The sequence below is a fragment of the Delphinus delphis genome, chromosome 13, assembly GCF_949987515.2.
Source record: "Delphinus delphis chromosome 13, mDelDel1.2, whole genome shotgun sequence".
Taxonomy (NCBI): domain Eukaryota; kingdom Metazoa; phylum Chordata; class Mammalia; order Artiodactyla; family Delphinidae; genus Delphinus; species Delphinus delphis.
The window spans coordinates 63016844-63036213 of NC_082695.1; the positions used below are offsets into that span (position 1 = coordinate 63016844).

Genomic DNA, 19370 nt, shown 5'->3' on the forward strand with positions numbered 1-19370 from the left:
TTTCTATGACTGGAAAAGAATGTCAGACTTACAAAGTGGTTTTATTCACACTCACAGAAACGAATAGTTTCTTATTAACTTTTAATGACTTGCTGTCTTCTAATGAATTCGCTAGGAACTGCTGAGAATTACACTCAGATACACTAAAGAAAGGTGATAGATTAAATTTGTGATTGCTTCAACCTTTTACCTTTAGTGGTTTCAGACATTTTACCCAAATCACCATGGAAAGAGAATTAAGGGAAGTAAAGCTAAATAAGACACTTGAGGGAAGAAGCTTAACTTAATGAGACAAGTTGTTTCAACCTCCCTAATGGTAAGCAGGAGGCTCCTGAGCCTTTTACAACACGACTCAACTGATGCTGCAGTGACATGTTCAGCTAGCTCCTAAAATACCTGGTTTCCTCTTTCCTCTGCTCCAAAATATGATTCTTTCGAATTCAGAAATTTCATAGACCATTTTACAAATACTTTCTGCTTGTATCTTTCCCTCTTCATTTTACCTTTTGACTGCTTCGGGCGTTACTTTGCAAATCAGGCTGTCTTCCCTGAAGGACACAGCAGTAAGGCTTAAGGGTGAGCCTATACTGTCAAGTCCTTTCCTTCTTCCTGATGTAGGACAAATACTCTCATACCAACCGAAAGGGCATAAAGAGTTTTCTTGTTAGAGAACTAAACTCTACATATAGTCAAGGATCCTCATTACTTACTCAGGCAAAACATAACAAATCTAAAAAAAACCCCACCAACCCCCATCCAAAAACATCTGCCAACCATCCCAACAGTGCAGCCTGTAAGTCACACAGCAGAGAGAGTCACACACATATCATCTAATCGAATGCAGGACATGATATTCTTCTTAAACTGCTTTTAACCAATGTAATAAATGATCTCACTTAGCTTAATTTAAGTCATCTACTTAGTTAAATATCTAGTATGTCCATCGAGGAAGAATTCATCACATCTCACCCTTCACAATTATGAGTAATTAAGCGCTCAACTATGAAACTGCTAAATTATTCTTGTCAGTGGGCATGGAAATGCCTTCCTGTGGGAGATGCAGGATTCAGACATTTATGATTAAATATTTTATTAAGTAAAAACCAATACCGGACTATTACAGGGCCTTATTGTTAGTTACTACGAATTGCTCACAGCACAGGACGGATCCTTCAAATTTATTCACTAATAGTAATACAAATTTATTTCTTAAAGTAGATCTTAAAATCCAACTGTTAGGAAACCTGATAAGGCCACTATGTTGGCCTTAAAGAACCACAGCTGATAGCAACGAGATAATAACGGGTGGTTTATCTATCTCCCCTCTTGTCACTCTGCCCCCAATCCCATTTACTTGCTACTCTACCATGGAACTGGAATTCTTTACGCAACAGACCTCGAAATTGCTCTCCACTTACACAGCTAAACTAAAAACTCATCTGACTTAGCTTTGTTAATATTTTATTATATATTAACTGGGGATGAGACTTATCAGCTCGATTGACGTGTGTACTTAATTCCCGTGCCTTCTCTGGAAGGGCTGAAACTGTGGGTTCCTCTACATTTCTCTAAATGGGAACTGGTTCTTCAGGAGCTTGGAGAAGACAGGCATCTCTCAGGGAAGTGGTTCTTGCTTCTGTCATTCTTCTACGTTCAGCATAAGCTTTACTGACTCTTTGAAGAGCCAAGGCATGTTCAGGATAGACTGAAAGGTAAATATTTTCAAGGACGCAGATTAGAAGATTTTTGTATAAACATTTTCAAAATGTAAGAAAATAGACACCCCAATACTTGGGACTGTTTTCACACTTCCTAGACAGGGCAAAAAAAAGTTGGTTGTTTTGTTACCGGAAGTAATGTATCGGGAAGAAATCTGAGAATCTTCTGTCTCTATTTAACTATAAGCCCACTGAGGTGCACGATACAAGAAAAAAAGGCATAAAGAAGGCCTGATGCAAAAATCCATGGCTATAAATTCCATGTAGGCAAAGGAAAAAAACTATAAAACGTCCTAGCCAGGGAGCTGGACCACATTATAAAAATGTTAGGCAGAGCAGTGAGAGAAAAGCTAAGGGGATGACTTAAATTCAGAGTCACAGTACGTTACTGAAAGGGACCATAAAGAATACCAAGTCCAACACGCCCATTTTACAGAAGAGAAGATCACCTTGTGATGCTGGCCAAGACCAAGGAGAGCGGGAACCCAGAACTCCAGAAAACCAATCCAGCACTCTTCCAAATAAACTCACTGTTTTAGAAAAAATGATCAACTTTTCACCATTTCTGCTGAAGATGGAGAATGTGGAAATGAAATCACACGGCAGCTTAAGTAAGAAACCTAATATGCCTGATATCGAACGATTGAGTCCTTTTCTTCCCACCCCCCCAAAACGACCCTCCCCCAATCTTTCCCAACTCAGTAAATTGGCCCCATTGCTCAAGTCAGAAACTAGTAATCATCCTTGATTTCTCACTTTCCCTCACCCTTCCACATCCCTATTATTAGTAAATCCAGTCACTTCCAAGTCCAAAACAAAAACAAAACTTTCTCAAAATGGTCTTACTCCTTCTGGCGAACCTCTGCAATAGTCTTAACTCATCTTTCTGCTTTCTACTCTTCCCCTGTTATTCCAACCCATCGTACATGCAATACGGGGAGTTTTAAAAGTACAGATGGGATCGTGTCCCTCCCCTGCTTAAAACCTTTCAAGAACCTCTCATTGCAAAGAGTATAAAACCCAAAGTCCTTACCGAAGCTTGTAAGGCCTGGCCTTACCTGGCCACTGTCAGCATCTCCAATCTCAAGTCACCTTCCCCGTCACTGACTATGTACCAAAAATGTACACAGTCTTTCCTGCTTCAGCCCCCACACCTGGTGTTCCCTCCTCCTGAAACAGAGCCCCATACTTTGCACACAGCTATCTTCTGCTCACTTGTCAGGTCTCAGCTTGAATGTCAGCACATCAAAGAGCCATTCCCAATCTCCCTGCAAAGTGGACTTCCTCCTCACATTTCATCTCTATCTCATCCCCTTTTTCCTTTATATCACTTCCTATAGTTTATAATCCTTACTCAACTGTGTTTGGTTTGTCTTCCTCACTAGCTTACAATCTCCACTATGCCCATTAGTTTTACTCATCACTGTATTTCTTACTTCCAAAAAAAAAAAATCCAAAACAAAACCAAAAACAAACCCTGGTACCTTTCACTAAATATTTATAGGGTAAGTTAATTAATGCATGAAGCACTGTATGCCTTAGTGTCCTGATCCATAAAATGCGGAATAATGCTTACCTTCTTGGGGAATAGAGATGATATATGCAAACTTTTTCATGCTATCTATCTGACAGTAATGACAATTATTTTTATTCATAAATATAGGAAGTGTAGTGTCTGTGCTACTTAAAATAGGTAACAACAAATCACTTCACATTTGTGGGCCCCGGTTTCTTATCAAATGAAGAAACTGAATCAGATCAGGTCTTTTCACTCTCAACACTTCTGTCATTTTTTAACTGAAAAATGCTTTATGTGGGGGGATCTGTCCTATACCTGTGGGATGTTTAGCCGTACCCATGGCCTCTACCCACTATATGCCAGTAGCACTCTTCTTCCCCCAGTTGTGACATCCAAAAATGTCTCCAGACATTGCTGAATGTCCCCTGGGGAGGAAAAATGTCCCCAGTTGAGAACAAATGAACGAGGTGATGCCAAAATCTTGACATTCAATACATTTAAAACTAATACCAATCAACCTGACAAACACCAACTACCAAAAGTTCAAATTAAAACAATAGCAAATCATGAAATATATCAAGAGAAAATCCCATCAACACTTAACTGAAACCCCCAGAATATCTCCAATATCATACTGACACAGCAATTTTCTCATTAATAGTAGGCTACCTACTATCACCACTTCTATCTGGTATTGTAGTTCCCAGAGAGTGTAATAAAGCAAGAAAAAGAAATGAAAATACAAAGATTGGTAGGTGTGAAGTAAAACTGTCATTATTTGTGGTTGACAACTGTCCATGTAGAAAATCCAATTCAAAAGATTCTATAAATAAATTATTAGAATTACCAAGTGAATGTAAGAAGGTCATGAATACAAGGTTAACATACAAAATCTCAATTATACTTCTATGTATTAGCAACAAGCAATTAAAAGTGAAATTTAACAAAATACCACTGATAATCACATCAAACAACATGAAATACAAGGATTAATTCAACAAAATTTCTAAGACCTACACTCTAAAAACAGCAAAACACTGCTGAAGAATGTAAGACTAAAATCTAAATAAATGGAGATATATTCCATCTTCATAGACTGGAAGACACATTACTGTTCAGTAAATTCTACCCAAATCCACAGATTTAATAAAGTAGCAATCAAACTCCTAGTGAGTTTTTTTTGTGGAAATTGACAAGTTGATTCCAAAATTTATATGGAAACGATGTAGAATCTTAAAAAAGATTAAGTTGAAGAATGTATACTACCAGATTTTAAGATTTATTATAGAGCTACAGTACTCAAGACACTGTGGAAGTGCACAAGTATAGATAAAAAATCTAGAAACAGAGCCACACATATATAGTCACTTGATTTATGTCAAAGCACTAAAACATCACTGCAATTCTGTGAGGCTTTTGAAAGAATTGATCTACGCAATAAATGTTGCAGAAGCAACTGGATATCTGTAAAGAAAAAATGAAATTTACTTCACACAATTCACAAAAGTTAATTCAAAACAGACCTTAGACCTAATTGCTAAAGGTAGAACAATAAAGCTTGCAGAAGAAAACACAGGAGAATATCTTCATGACCCTGAGGTGGGCAAAAATTTCTTAGGCATAACAGAAGAAAATATTGACAAATTGGACTCCATCAAAATTAAAAACTTCATGTTCTCATACTGTTAAAAGAATGAACTGGCAAACCACAGGCAGGGATAGGACATCTGCAGTACATATATCCAACCAAAGACACATGTGTACATAACACATACACAACCCCAACAAATCACTAAGAAAACTATAACCCAATCAGACGCAATAAAAGACTTGAATGTGCAGATCACAAAAGAAGTTATCCAATAGCCAATAAGTATATGAAAAGGCTTCAATATTACTCACCAGGGAAATACGAATTGAAACACGGTAAGATACCACTATACACACCAGAAAGAATAGCTACAGTGATATAGACTAGCGAGAGACTGGTGAGAATGTGGAGCAACTGGAACTCTTGTTCATAGCTGGTGGGTCATAACATATGACTCCACATAATCACTGTGGAAAACTGTTTGGCAATATTTACTAAAGCTAAGCAAGTACTTATCCTATTATCCAGTAATTTCACTTCCAGATACAGACCCAAGAGAAATGAGTGGATATGTCCCCAAAAGACATGTAGAAGAATGTTCATAGCAGCTTTATTCTTAACAGCCCAAACTGGAAAATCCAAATGTCCATTAACAATTGAATAAATTGTGGAATATACATACAATAGACTACTACACAACAACAAAAATAAACAAAAACAAAGTACTGCTACATGCAACAATTTGGATAAATCTCAAAAACAGACCCAAAATAAAATGCTACAACTGTGTGATTTCATTCATATGAAGATCAAAAACTGGCAATACTGATAGAAGTCAGAGTAGTGGTTACCTTGAGGAAGGGGTGGTATTGACTGGGACAGAGAGCCTTCTAGGGCGCTGGAAATGTTCTGTCTCGTGATCAGAGTGGGGGTTACACAGGTATATCTATGTGTCAATTTTTATTGAGTTGTACACTGACAATCTGTACACCTTATTGTATGTTATACATCAATTTTAAAAGATCAGTAACAATATATTTATGTGGTTTATTCACCTAAAGCTTTTATTTAGAGTAGCAAGAGTTGCCTTGATCATAAAAGAATCTCCCCAGTTAATTAAATAATGAGTAGTGACTAATATTAAACTCAATTCTGTATTCTGTGATCTTCAAATTGGCATATAAAGTTCTGCATATACTAATGGAACGCTTTAAATAACTCAAGTTCTTAAGTCTTCAACAATTTCTCATCTCCAGAGTGTTTTATTTTTATAGTCTGGACCTTAATTAAAAAGATTGCATAGCAGTCAGCCCTTTCAAAATGGAAACAGCTCACAGAAATATTTCTAATTTAAGCCCTACTGCCACACTGTTCTAGAATTCCTTATGCCCAGGACTCTTAGAAAAGATTCAGGAGCTGCTATACAAATGCAGTAACTGAGGCCATTATTGTTGATTTTTCCCCTCCCCTTCCCTTCTTCCCTTTGTAAGGAATTGAATACATTAGTAATTAAACTTTTTATTCTTTTCTTAATGAGAAGGGGAAAAGAAAGCAATCCAATATTCAACAGAAACCATTTACGGGGATAAGAATCTCTTCCCCAAACACACGAGAAACTAATTTCTGTGCACCTCTAAGACTTTTGGAGGATTCTCGTACCTTGTAACAATTATAGGAAAGAAGTCATTAGCAAAGCTTCAAAACATTATTCTTAAGCAGTCTTCATCTCCGCATTTAAATGTGAAAGTTATATGATGTCACTTATCTTCAATTGTAACAACATTTTAATAAGCTCCTCAAGAAGCTGGAGGGCAGCTGCTCTTAATGTAGAAAAATTTTCTTTTCTGTGAACTATTAAGTTAAGCAATTTCCATGAAGTTTTTCCCCAAAATTCCTTTGATCCAGCAACTGTACTTCTGAGAAAACATGTTACGGAAATATAAATATTGCTTAACAAACACATTCAGAAGTTTTTTATAAAAAACTAACTCATGAAACCTGGAAATAACTAACAATCAGAAATACATGGCTACACAATTTACTGCATTTTTTAAAGTGGAATATGCTCTGGGAATCAAATATGTTTTAGAAGAATATTTAAAAATACAGAAAAACATGCACAATATATTGTCGGCTTTTTAAAAGGCAATTATCGCGTAGTATGTATACACTCTCATTTTTGTCTAAATATATATGTGCGTGGAAACAAATAAACTAGCTATATGCTAAGATGTTAACTGTTGTTCTCTTAGGTGGAGAATCACAGGTAATTTTGTTTATTCATGTTTCTTTTTTGAGCATTTGAAAATTTCCACAATGAGGACATATTAATTTTTTTAACATCTTTATTGGAGTGTAATTGCTTTACAATGGTGTGTTAGTTTCTGTTGTACAACAAAGTGAATCAGCTATACGTATACATATATCCCCGTACCTCCTCCTTCTTGCGCCTCCCTCCCACCCTCCCTATCCCACCCCTCTAGGCGGTCACAAAGCTCCGAGCTGATCTTCTTGTGCTATGCAGCTGCTTCCCACTAGCTATCTATTTTACATTTGGTCATGTCAATGCTACTCTTTCACTTCGTTCCAGCTTACCCTACCCTACGGCCCCGTCCTCAAGTCCATTCTCTACCTTTGCGTCTATTCTGGGAGGATGTATTAATTTTGAGGTTAGATATTTTTTAGTCTTGTTAATACCAAGTTCATTTATATTAAGTGATCTGCTTGCCCAGGTAGGCTTTCTCTGAATAGAATTTAATTAAAATTGGTCCGTTACTGAAATGCTCATGCTTTTTTTTCCCTAACAGGTCAGAAGATGAAAAAAGACCTTGCTACAAGCTAGTACTACAACTGTGAAAATGAATGGAGTTATAGGCATTCATATTGATGAATCATACATTACTTCTAGGGAAGAAAGCAAACTGATGCACACATAAAGTATAAAACATGCAAGATAATACTACATATAGTCTAGAAATACCTACGTATGTGTTACAAGTATAAAGAAATGCAAGACAATGATAAACAGAAATTCACAATCCTGATTACTTTTGGGTCTTGGCTGACAAAACTGAGGAGGGATACACAGGGGTTATCAAACGTGTTGATAACTTGTGTTTCTTAAACCAATTGACAGGCATATGGGTATTCATTATATTACACTTTGTACCTTTTAGTATTAGGTAAAAGGTAAAAAGCCATCCATGGTTCTCAGGATTTGAACGTTTCATAGAACCCAAGCCCAAATCACATCTATCCCCTATAAATGGTTCACATCCTTCCCCAAAATCAATTCTTTAAAATTCAGTGTTTTCAATTTTATTCAGACATTTAAGACATTTTTGTAGACAGAGCATACTATGCATGTCAGGGGGGCTACCCACTCAAAATACAGTAAATAAGAGGAGTGTAATGTGGAAGGTTCATGTATCTGCCTGAAGGCAATATGCCCCTAAAGCTGGTATTCAAGGCAGATATGCAACGGGGTTTAAAATCCAATGTTTATCCTCATTAAGAACCTGAATAGTAATTTAACTAATTGGCGGTGCATTTGAGATGTCACAACCCAAACAGCTGTAGTCATTGGTTGGAAGGCATAGTTTCTGTGGAGACATCAATATGCAAAGAAGGGCAAGACCTAAAATCCTTTTGTTAACTTTCCACCCAGCTGTTAAGGGCATTTGTGAAATTAGAGTTGACTTATAGGTGCACTGTAATGCTTTAAAATGTAGTGTTTAAAAAAATCAATATGGTTAGGGAAGTGTGCTAATTAGACAGCATGCAAACAATTACAAAGTCAGTATTACATCAACACACATTTTTATTACCCTGAGTCTAGTATTTATCTAAGACAGAGACCTCCCAACTTCCTATTAAATATTAGGTCCTTCCCAAATTACCAGCTAAAATCAATCAATACCTTCTCCTTGAATTCTGTGGTTCAGAAATGAATAAAATGTAGCAGGGGGTAAATCTGGAAGTAAGATATAATAGCAGGTTCTCTATTTCAAATGAAAACTGGTTTTGGTTATAGTTATAAACCTTAAGGAGCTGGTGAGATAATCCCTTTGCCCCCTGTCCCCCAAGAAGCTAGAGTAGAAAACTGAAGTAGGTGAAGAAATTTTAATACTCAAGCAATCTGGCACAACAGTGGATCTCTGGGAAATAATGTCTACTGAGCAATTATAAAAAGTGAATTTGTTTTTATTTAAACAAAAGCTTGACTGTCACAGTAACTAAGAGAGTCACAAATAAAAGTACATTCAGTAGCCATAGTTTTCATAACCGAGGATCTAAAATTAATGTGCAAATGGAAAAAAGGTGACTGTTCCCAAAGGGCTATTTCTGGCCACATAGATTGTACACAGGGTAGCCATCTTCAAGATCAAATAATGTGCCCAGATGTGTGAACCTTGTAGTGAGTTTTAACATTTTGATTCTAGAACATATACATCAAGAAGTGAATTCTACATCAAGTATAAGTTAGAATGATTCTTGAATATCTTCATACTGGTAAGAAAATGATGTTAAATTCCAAAAATTTACCAAGATATTAAAGAAATTCTTTTTAAAGTTAGTTCAATGTACATCTATGCAGTATGTAGGACTACTTAACTTATCATAAATTTAAAGGCAAATTACACTGTTTAATGTTCAACAAGAAGCAAAAGGCAAGATGAAAAATGAAAAATCTATAAAAAATGAAAAATCCAAGGGGAAAAAAAATCACAATCTCACTCTAGAGTAGACTTGCGAATAAATTCTGATCCAATTTAGTTTAGGAAGTATGAGAACCAGTATGCAGTCTGACTTTTGGAAGTAGCAGTAAAAAGTTTATACAGGTAAAATGCACACACAATTGAAGATTTATAACATTTTACATGTTAGTTGTGGTTCCTCAATTTCTACCAAAAGCTATTGGAACCCCTCCACTTATATAGCCCACAGTTCAAAGAGCCCCACCCTAAACTCATCACCTCCTGAACCCACACAGGGAGTGTTCTCTATCACAGGCACTTAGGTTAGATATCTAGATGCTGACTCACTGTTCTTCACCCCCTTGACCCAACTGTCCATCAAGTCATGTTGACAATACCAGAATCTCATTTTCTTCATCCCTACTGCCACAATCACAGATCAGACTACCATTATCACTCGTCGAATAATTTCTTTGAAAGTGTGGTCAAACGTGCCAACTTTTTTCGATAGCCTGGATTCTCTCTGGAGGAAGAATCACATTTACTGTTTTGGGTGAATTAGCCTGGATCTTATTTTCCTTCAGAGATCATAGTCAGTGAAGAATCACAGGAGTGATAATAAAAGATAAAACTCCTAGCTTTAGATTTACAATTTGATTATGAATTTCTGCCCCAGAATATTGATCCTATGAACCAGAAAAACCCCAGTGATCATCACGTTTTAACATATTGATTATTTTTAAAAAACTAAGGAAGACAGTAATAAATATTTAATGTTGATCTTGAAGTGATCTTTAAGATATCTGTACACCTACAATCTAGGTGGCCAGAAAGTAAATTATGTATAACCTTACACAACAAAGACTTAAGAAGAGAAGAAGGGAGTATATGATCACATGAAAAATAAACAGCTAAAGACTTACCGGAATGCTTGATTCAGAGTTTGATAATGAAAATGGTCTGGTGCCAATCCTATGACCACAGCATTAGGATCACTTGTTTGTATTCCTGGGAATGGAAAGAAAAAATTATTGAAAAATGCAATTAACAGTAATGTCACATTTTATGATAAAGTAGTTTTAGTCAATCAAGTACATATTTTTGCTGTAGCAATAATCTGAAGTTTAAGAGATTATCCTGCCCAGTGTACTTTGGAAGTATCAGCTATAACTTAAAAAAAAAAAAAAGGTCTCCTGGCATTTCTGTATATTCCTTTTGCATGGTCTTACAGCTACTGAGTAACTAGAAGATCTAAACTGAAACTTGTAACCTGATGTTCTCAAACAAGCAACAATTTCTAACTTCAAAAAGCTTTACTGATTAAAATCAACAAGAAGAGCCACAGTTCTCTATGAGCTATCAGATCAATAGCAACTGATGAGGGACTGAAAACCTAACAGGCAAGGGAAATTATAGACTCTCTAGGTGATACAGCTGAGGCTAACACCATCATGATAAATATGGAATGCACTGTAGGGTCTATAGTTTTCTACAATAATACCTAATCCACTTCTAGTTTCACAAATATTATTCTATAATTAAAGCATGTTTTAAGGCCTTGGTACCTGATGACAAGACTTTAGATACAAGAACCAAACAAGTACTTCCACCATCACAGTTATTAAAACTCTGATTGAAGTGTCTGTGCATTATCCATATGCCGATTCCTATTTGCCTCTCTTATTGCCTGCCTTTAAGCATTCTCATTATCGATTCTACCAAAATGTGAGGGGAAGTAGAAAAAGCAGATACCCAAGATATCCAATTTCCTCCTTACCAGCAGCCATGAGTATCCAGTAATTGGTTAAAGTTTGTTAAAGGAAGAAAATAAAATCAATGGCTACAGTTAAGAGTTGGAGTTTTATGTGTTCTTTTTATTATCTCCATCTACCACTGGCTAAGATATTCAATATTAGCCAAGATATTTCCATTCCCTTCAAAAACCTATCTACTTTGGGTATTTTCATGTATACAAACATGTTGCAAGTTTAGTCTTACATCAAATAAAGATTTCTTCCAGACCAGAGATTGTGCTTATATATGTCAACTCCAGCTCACTACTGCACAACTAGAAACTTTCTTCAAATAAAGTAAAAAATCTGAATAAAAAATTGTTTTGCAGTACTTCAGCTAACTCAGAAATATAAATACACTGATTGTAGAATGTATTTGTCATTGTTTTTCGTAGCCCAGTTTCTGAATACCATTTTCATAATTAGGGAATCCACTAGCTCATAAGGCTTAGTGAGGAGCAGAGCTCACCCTCTCCTGAGAGGGTGAAAACACCAGATACTTATTTTCCAGCCTCTGCAGCTATGGGTACTGGCCTGAGACAGAGGTTCTGCCAATCAAAAGCACCCCCCCCCCACCCCGGGCTTTAAACTGGGAGCTAGGAAGATAAAGTAGCAGGGAGAACCTCACTGGAAATTCTGAGGCAGCAGTGCTAGCTGGAACTTCCAATCTCCAGTGCTACTGGGGTGAATAGGCAAGCTGCAGAGGTCAGTGTTCAGCAGGGACACTGAGGGCACCGGATCGGCTCTGCATGAGATGTCGCACGCCGCTCCTCAGCGCACAGCCCCCGAGGCGAACCTCCAGCTCCCCTGGGCAGTTAGTTCTGTGGGCTACAGGCTTTTTTCTTTTTGTCATGGACATTTAAAAAATATTAAAAAGTAGAAAGACTAGCTCATAATGAGCCCTGATGTACCCATCACCCAGCTTTAGCAGTCATCAGCGTTTTGCCAATCTTATTTACCATTCTCTACATATTTTAAAGTCTTTTAAGTATATTCCAGTATCATCTCACCCTTTCATATTTCAGTACATATCGTTAACTGATAAAGACCTAAAAAAAAAACCCACCTTAACATTGTTACACCAACAAAGTTAAAATAATTCTTTAATATCACTCAATACCTAGTCCACATTTGAATCTCCCCAAATGTCTCAAAATGTCTTTTCACATCTGATATGTAATTGGCACCCAACAAGGTCCATATATTGTATTTGACTGTTATCCTTTACCTCTCATTCTATAGCAACATTCCTCTCCACTTACTGGAGCAACTAGATCATTAATCTTGGAAAAGGTCCCACATTCTGGATTTGGCTGATTGCTTGTGATATTATTTAATTTATTCCTTTACTCTTATTATTTCCTATAAACCAGTAATTGAATCTAGAGGCTTCATAAGTTCACATTCAATTACTAGGCAAGAGTACTTATAGGCAATGCCATGAATTTCCAATTATATCACATCACGAAGCACAAGAGTTCTGCGTGTTCTACTTCCAGTGATGTTAAGACTGATCAATAGGTTCAAGTGGTGTCAGCCCAATTCCTCCATTTTGAAGTTCCCCATTAACTCTTCACCTAATGTGTTTAAAATCTATTGATATTGTTGCCTATTTCACTAGGGTTTGTTTTTGTTTTAACATCTTTATTGGAGTATAATTGCTTTACAATGGTGTGTTAGTTTCTGCTTTATAACAAAGTGAATCAGTTACACACATACATATATCCCCATATCTCTTCCCTCTTGCGTCTCCCTCCCTCCCACCCTCCCTATCCCACCCCTCTAGGTGGTCACAAAGCACCAAGCTGATCTCCCTGTGCTATGCGGCTGCTTCCCACTGGCTATCTATTTTACGTTTGGTAGTGTATATATGTCCATGCCACTCTCTCACTTTGTCACTAGGGTTTGCCAAATGGTGATTTTCTAATTCTGTCATTCCTTTTGCATTTACTAGCTATAATTCTTCTATAAAGAACTTACCCTCATCAAATGTTTAGTTACTATAAAATATAGTTAAAATAGGAAAGGCAGGATAAATGCTTGTTTCGTTTATCCATTTTCAGAATGAGTTACTTCCCTAACAATTTTCCATAGTGACCAATGAGTTTTGTGGGATGAATATCATTTTGAACTTTTTATACGTATGATGCATTGCAATCTATTGCAATCAGTATTCTTTTTGATGCTCAAACTATCGCTTCAAATTGGCTTCAGTGTCCTTTAGGCATGACCTTATTAGTTTTCGATAGTTTCCTTGCTAACAATTAGTTATCCCAGACTCATACAACGCCTGCCCATTTCTCCAGTTCCTTGGAGAAATGGAATCACCCATTTCTCCAAGGAACTAAAGTGGGAAACCATAGTAGACACCAGTCTGACCACTGTGCTTCACTGCTTCTATGCCTTTTTAGTAGGAGATCTAGATAATATGTACTTTTTGAGAGAACAAGGGAGTTGATAATATTTTAATTCAAAATTAATACATACCTCATCTGATTTTTATATTTCTATCTCTTTTCACTTACACTTAAAATCTGGAGTACTAACAATACTAGCGTAACTACTACTTTATCGTATAATACATCTATAATTACAAAATAATATCAACACTACTAATAACACTAATACTACTGAATGCAGTTTTAGATTTCTTTGCAGTTCTTTCATCCTTAGAATTGATCCCCCCATGAATGAACTGTCAAAATACTGAATTTTAAAGTCATCTGAAGTAATTCTTTTCTCTGAGTGGTTATGTCACCAACTTTATATAGAGTTCATTTGTTTCAATCTGTTTTTGGTTTTCAGGGATTGGTTTGTTTTTAACTGTCTTTTAAATATGTAAAATATTCACATGGTTCCAAAGTCAAAACTAGATAATAACGTACTTTTAGAGAAATCACCTCTCCTCTTCCCACCCTCCCCCTTTAGATAACCATTTTTACTAGTTTTTCATTTATCATCCTTCAGCTTCCTTCCACAAATATAAGACAAATACATTTATATCCAGTTTCCTCTCATTTTCTCACACAGATAAAAGCGTGTAAGGTTTTCTATACCATATAATTTTTTCACTTAATATATCCTATGAAGATCACTCTTATCAGGATACAGAATTCGCCATTACTTATCTCTCAGCTACAAAGCATTCCATTTTGTGGACATTTCGTAGTTTTAATCAGTCTCTTCCAATGAACATTTGGGCTGTTTCCAATCTTTTGTTATTACAAATTAAGGCCATAATGAACAACCTACCTTATTCATATGTCCTTGCACATTTCTGTTACTGCATCTTGGAGGTAGATTCCTACAAGAGGCAGTACTGCTTCACATGCAATTTTGAGAGCTACTGCCAAATTCCTCTCTGCAGGAGTTGTGCCATTTTATATCCTGTCAGCAGTCAGATCTTTTTTTTTTTGGTACGTGGGCCTCTCATTGTTGTGGCCTCTCCTGTTGCAGAGCACAGGCTCCGGACGTGCAGGCTCAGCGGCCATGGCTCACAGGCCCAGCCTCTCTGCGGCATGTGGGATATTCCCGGACCGGGACACGAACCCGTGTCCCCTGCATTGGCAGGCGAACTCTCAACCACTGCGCCACCAGGGAAGCCCTAGTCAGATCTTTTAATAAATTTACTTTCTGTTTAATTCACCCAAAGTTGGTTTCTGTTTTTTGCAAATTCTGATTGATATACAGTTATATTTCCTGATAGTGTAAGTTTTGAGGTTCTGCCTAACTATATATCCACGCTGAAGTTCTCTAATCATTATTTGTAAAGCTATCACATGGTTTTGTAATGATGTATTTATACCCACTTTTTCTATATTGTGTATTTCACTCTGAGTATCACCTACAAAAAGCAGTGTGGCAAAGCTTCATAACACAAGGATATTTTTCCAGTTTGTTAATTTTTCCAAAGAGAAAAGTTTTATTTTCTCTTGATTGAAAATATTTCATGGTCATTGCAAAAACTTCAAACCATACAGAATGAAATCTATTTTTAAACAAGTTGACCTTGGTTTATCTCATATAATCAAACTAATACCATGGCTCCAGGAATGACGATTATAATACTCAAAGAAATCTTAACCTGTGTTTTTTCAAACTCTGGGCCATGATCCATTAGTAGACTGTGAAACTAATCTGGAGGACTCTAAGCAGTATCAAAGTCACACAGTTAAGTAAACCAAATGGAAAATAGAGTACATCTCACAAGTAAGAGTACTGTTTAACATATACAAATACACATACATACATCCTGGATTTCTATGTAATGTGTTTCACTTATTTTGGAGTGCAGTCAAAACAGATTTGAGAAACACCAATTTAGATTCAAACTACTGATGACAGAGGAAATCTGACTAAATACTTCTAAACATCCAGTTTTAAGAATGATTTATAAGCAGATATGAAGAACCAATTTTTAAATCTTTCCAAATTTCTCTTACCTTTAAAATCAGGTAGGGCCCGATCATCAACCAGCAGCATGGGTCGGACTTGTTTCTGCTCTACCAAGTTTCTGGCTGCAGTCAGAGAAGTGAATATTTCATCTTCAGAGATATCAAACTGCAATTTCTTCAATCTTTCCAAGAGGTCTTTCTTGCTCTCTTTGGTTGTATTGGTCACAAACCTAACCATTACAGAAGTAGCACGTAACCTGGCAAAGTAAAATTCAGGTGTCAATAGGCAACTTTTACATTCTAGCTCCATAAAACCTAATTTGGTAGCACTTGCCAAAGGTCAGAAAATTAAGGGTAAGTCACTCAGTAAGTGTTTTATGGCCAGTAGGTTTTATAATCTATTCAAAATTGCTTACAGATTATCCACACCCTATGGACTGCTTCATCTCCAAAGGCTGTAAAGTCTACCCCTTCAAGGGCCTTCTATACTTTAACTGAATTTTACTACAGGGTTTTAGTAAAGAAGTAAAAAACAAAAATAAAACAAAAAAACTCAACACTTAGTAACCACCATACTCAGAGAATATGAGAGGTGAAAGTTATCTTAGAGATTATCTACTAGTGTAACCTTCTGAAGATAAGAAAACTCAGGCCTAGAGGATTAATGACTGGGCTCAGCTGTACACAGCTGGGCAGCAGTAGGGCTGTGACAAGAACTCCAGCCTATGTCCTAGACAGGGTCTGACCCCCTATACTAAAAGAACAGAGGACACCTCAAGAGTTCTTCCTTCCTCTTAGCCAATTAGACACTGGCTAAGCCCTAATGTGCTACTAAGTTTACAAACAGAAACTACTTGGAGAAAGAAACGTTCCATCTTTATAGACTGGAATGTGTTTTCCCTTTGAACTACTTTTGATTCCATAATCTGCTTTTGGAACCTAAACTGGCAATCAGGTATCAGAGAAAGAATTCATGATAATCCAGCTTTCTTTCAAAACAAAAATTATTTTCTTGGTCCCAAAGTGCTTTAACCTAAAAATAATTTACCTACAATTAAAATTTTTATATTAATACCCTGTTGCTTTTTATCTTATACCTGCCCCAAGTAGACACAAGGCATAAAGCACTATCCATAATTTAAAATAAGCAAGCAAATAAAACAGAAAAGAGATTTTTAAGAATTCACTCAGAGCATTCATAGATTTATATGATTAAATAGTTCATTATAATCATGATTATCTCTATAATATCTATATGGTAGCTTTTCTGAAAAACACATTAAATTTGGTAGTTTATCTCTCAAAAGAAATTGAATACTTCAACGTAACTATTACCTTAAAAATGAACAAGTCTAAGTACTGAAATGATCATATCATTTTCAACGAGCATTTTAAAAACCTTTTCTTTTTGCTAGTCCCTCAACTTCCCTTAGTCTGTTTGTTTCTATAGAAATGAAAACTGGCAGTGACAGTATAGCAATCTCTCTGGGATGGAAACCTGCCAGTGTCAGTGAGAGAACAATCTGTAGGCTCCTGCCCCTCCAGAATGGCCGGCTCATAGTTTACAGAGGTACTTAGAGATGTCATTCATTGTTCACCAGAAATAAGATTTTTCTTTCCATCCAGAGCAGAAAGCTCATCTTTGAAGCAGTAAAAGCTCTTGTCCAACAGGAGAGGAGACTGACCGACAGACATCCTTTTCCCTAGAAAGTCTGAGAGAGACCATGGCAAGGAGTCAAGAGAAAGTCCCCGTCTCCAACTGATTTACTTCAGGCTTTAAACATATTGTTGTCCACCTGTAAAATGAATGTCATGACTGCTGGCTAAGTCAACAGCTTCCAAATGACACCTACCAGATCTAAAATCTCTTCACACTCACTGAAGCCCCAAATGGAGAGTAAGCTCCTTGAGAGAGTGCCAAGTCAGTGTTGATCTCTTGCTGTAATACCTGGCACTGTGATACTAGTCACTAGATTTCCTGAACAACAGCATACTATGTGAACATTGTAAGGTTTGAAAATGATAAAGCACCACATGCTATTGTTGATTTTGAAAACTCCTCTAAATTATTTGAAGATGAGATGCTTAATAACATTACTAGTTCTGTTGTACTGAGGAGTACTTTTTTGAGGAACAAACATCCACATTCAGTTCACTTTACCAAGCTTTCATTATGTATTTTGTATCTAGACTTGTGGTGACGCATCAGAAATGTAAGACAACCTCTAACCTTCAAAAGCATTAAGTTTAGTTAATGGAAATAATTCTAAAGTTTCAAGTTCCTTAATTAAATTTTATTTGAGCAGCTGCACACTCAGTGTTAGATCTTAGCTGAAGAAGAGTGAGCGGAACTATGGCTTTGTATATGTGTGTGTTTCGTTTTGTGATTCCAGGATTCATTTGTGATTTTTCCAATGCTACTTATTCCACATTTCAGAGTCTCGAGTTTTCATTCCCAAATTTACACTACCGACTTAGAAAAAGATACACATAAAGAACAAAAAGACTAAATCAAAAGGCCAAACCTAACAAAAGGCTTAGAGAACAATGTCTGGAAGATTATTACAATGCATACATCTTCTAGCTAAGCCGAAGGCAGTTCCTGTATATATGGTAAACTGGTGAAATGCCACCTTAAGGCCATCCATTCAGCTAATGATCTGCCTTGGTAAAACGGCACCTACAAACATATTTGTCAGCTGAACATGGAGGATAGCTTGCCTTTGAAGAGCTTCCTGTGCGCCTGGCACAGCTGTATCTTCAATGTGAAGTGTGCCACTGAGATCCACCAAAACAGCTTTTAATGCACGGCGTGCTGCCATCCTTCATTCCCTAAGAGAGAGCAAATGAAACTAAAAATACAGTTTAGGAAACAATGGACTATTAAAAACTGGTAAGTCTTCAAAATATCATTCATATCTAGACAGATACTTAGTGTTAAGCTGCCTCCCTTTTAGAAAAAAGTTTTTTAAAAATCAAAAATCCAAATTTGATCCATAAAACTTTTATAATAGTTAGGGGCTTTTTCAGTCTTAAAACCATAGGAAGGAAAATGTTCAAAAAAGAAGGTTACTATTTACTTCAGGTTTCTTAAAATAACTCTTCGTGGAACAATTCATGCATTTATTTTTTATTATAGACAACCAGATTTATTTATTTATTTATTATTATTATTTTTTTTTTTGCGGTACACGGGCCTCTCACTGTTGTGGCCTCTACCGTTGCGGAACACAGGTTCCGGACGCGCAGGCTCAGCGGTCATGGCTCACGGGCCCAGCCGCTCCGCGGCATGTGGGATCCTCCCGGACCGGGACACGAACCCGTGGCCCCTGCATCGGCAGGCAGACTCTCAACCACTGCGCCACCAGGGAAGCCCCATGCATTTATTTTTAAATATGAGAAAATGTACTCTGAAGAATGGGTAGATGGAAGGAAGCCCTAAATCACTGGCAAAATCTTCTTCCTCTTTGGTTATATACAATGAAATCTTCTAATCGCCCATCTCCATTGTTATATCCTGAAGCAGCATATATGGCCAAAGAGCTACCAGTATTTATACTGGTCAGTGAGGAGGAAATTTCAAGTTACACAGCAACTTTAGTCAGGAGATGTTTTCCTTACCTTACAATGTCTGACTTTCCTTTTGCATATTTTCCCT

General features: G+C 36.7%; 1 protein-coding gene across 5 annotated transcripts in view; it reads right to left on the reverse strand.

Moving 5' to 3' along the window:
• The window catches only part of HDHD2 (haloacid dehalogenase like hydrolase domain containing 2), a 38571-nt gene that overhangs the window by 7904 nt on the left and 11297 nt on the right, over positions 1 to 19370 (reverse strand). For all 5 annotated transcript variants that reach the window (XM_060029004.1, XM_060029009.1, XM_060029005.1 and 2 more), the window contains 3 exons: positions 18434 to 18544; positions 15761 to 15969; positions 10449 to 10533 (listed from right to left, as the gene is read on the reverse strand). In XM_060029004.1, coding sequence (XP_059884987.1) covers positions 10449 to 10533; positions 15761 to 15969; positions 18434 to 18534 — 395 coding nt within the window. In that variant the 5' untranslated portion in view covers positions 18535 to 18544. The remainder of the gene's footprint in view (positions 1 to 10448; positions 10534 to 15760; positions 15970 to 18433; positions 18545 to 19370) is intronic.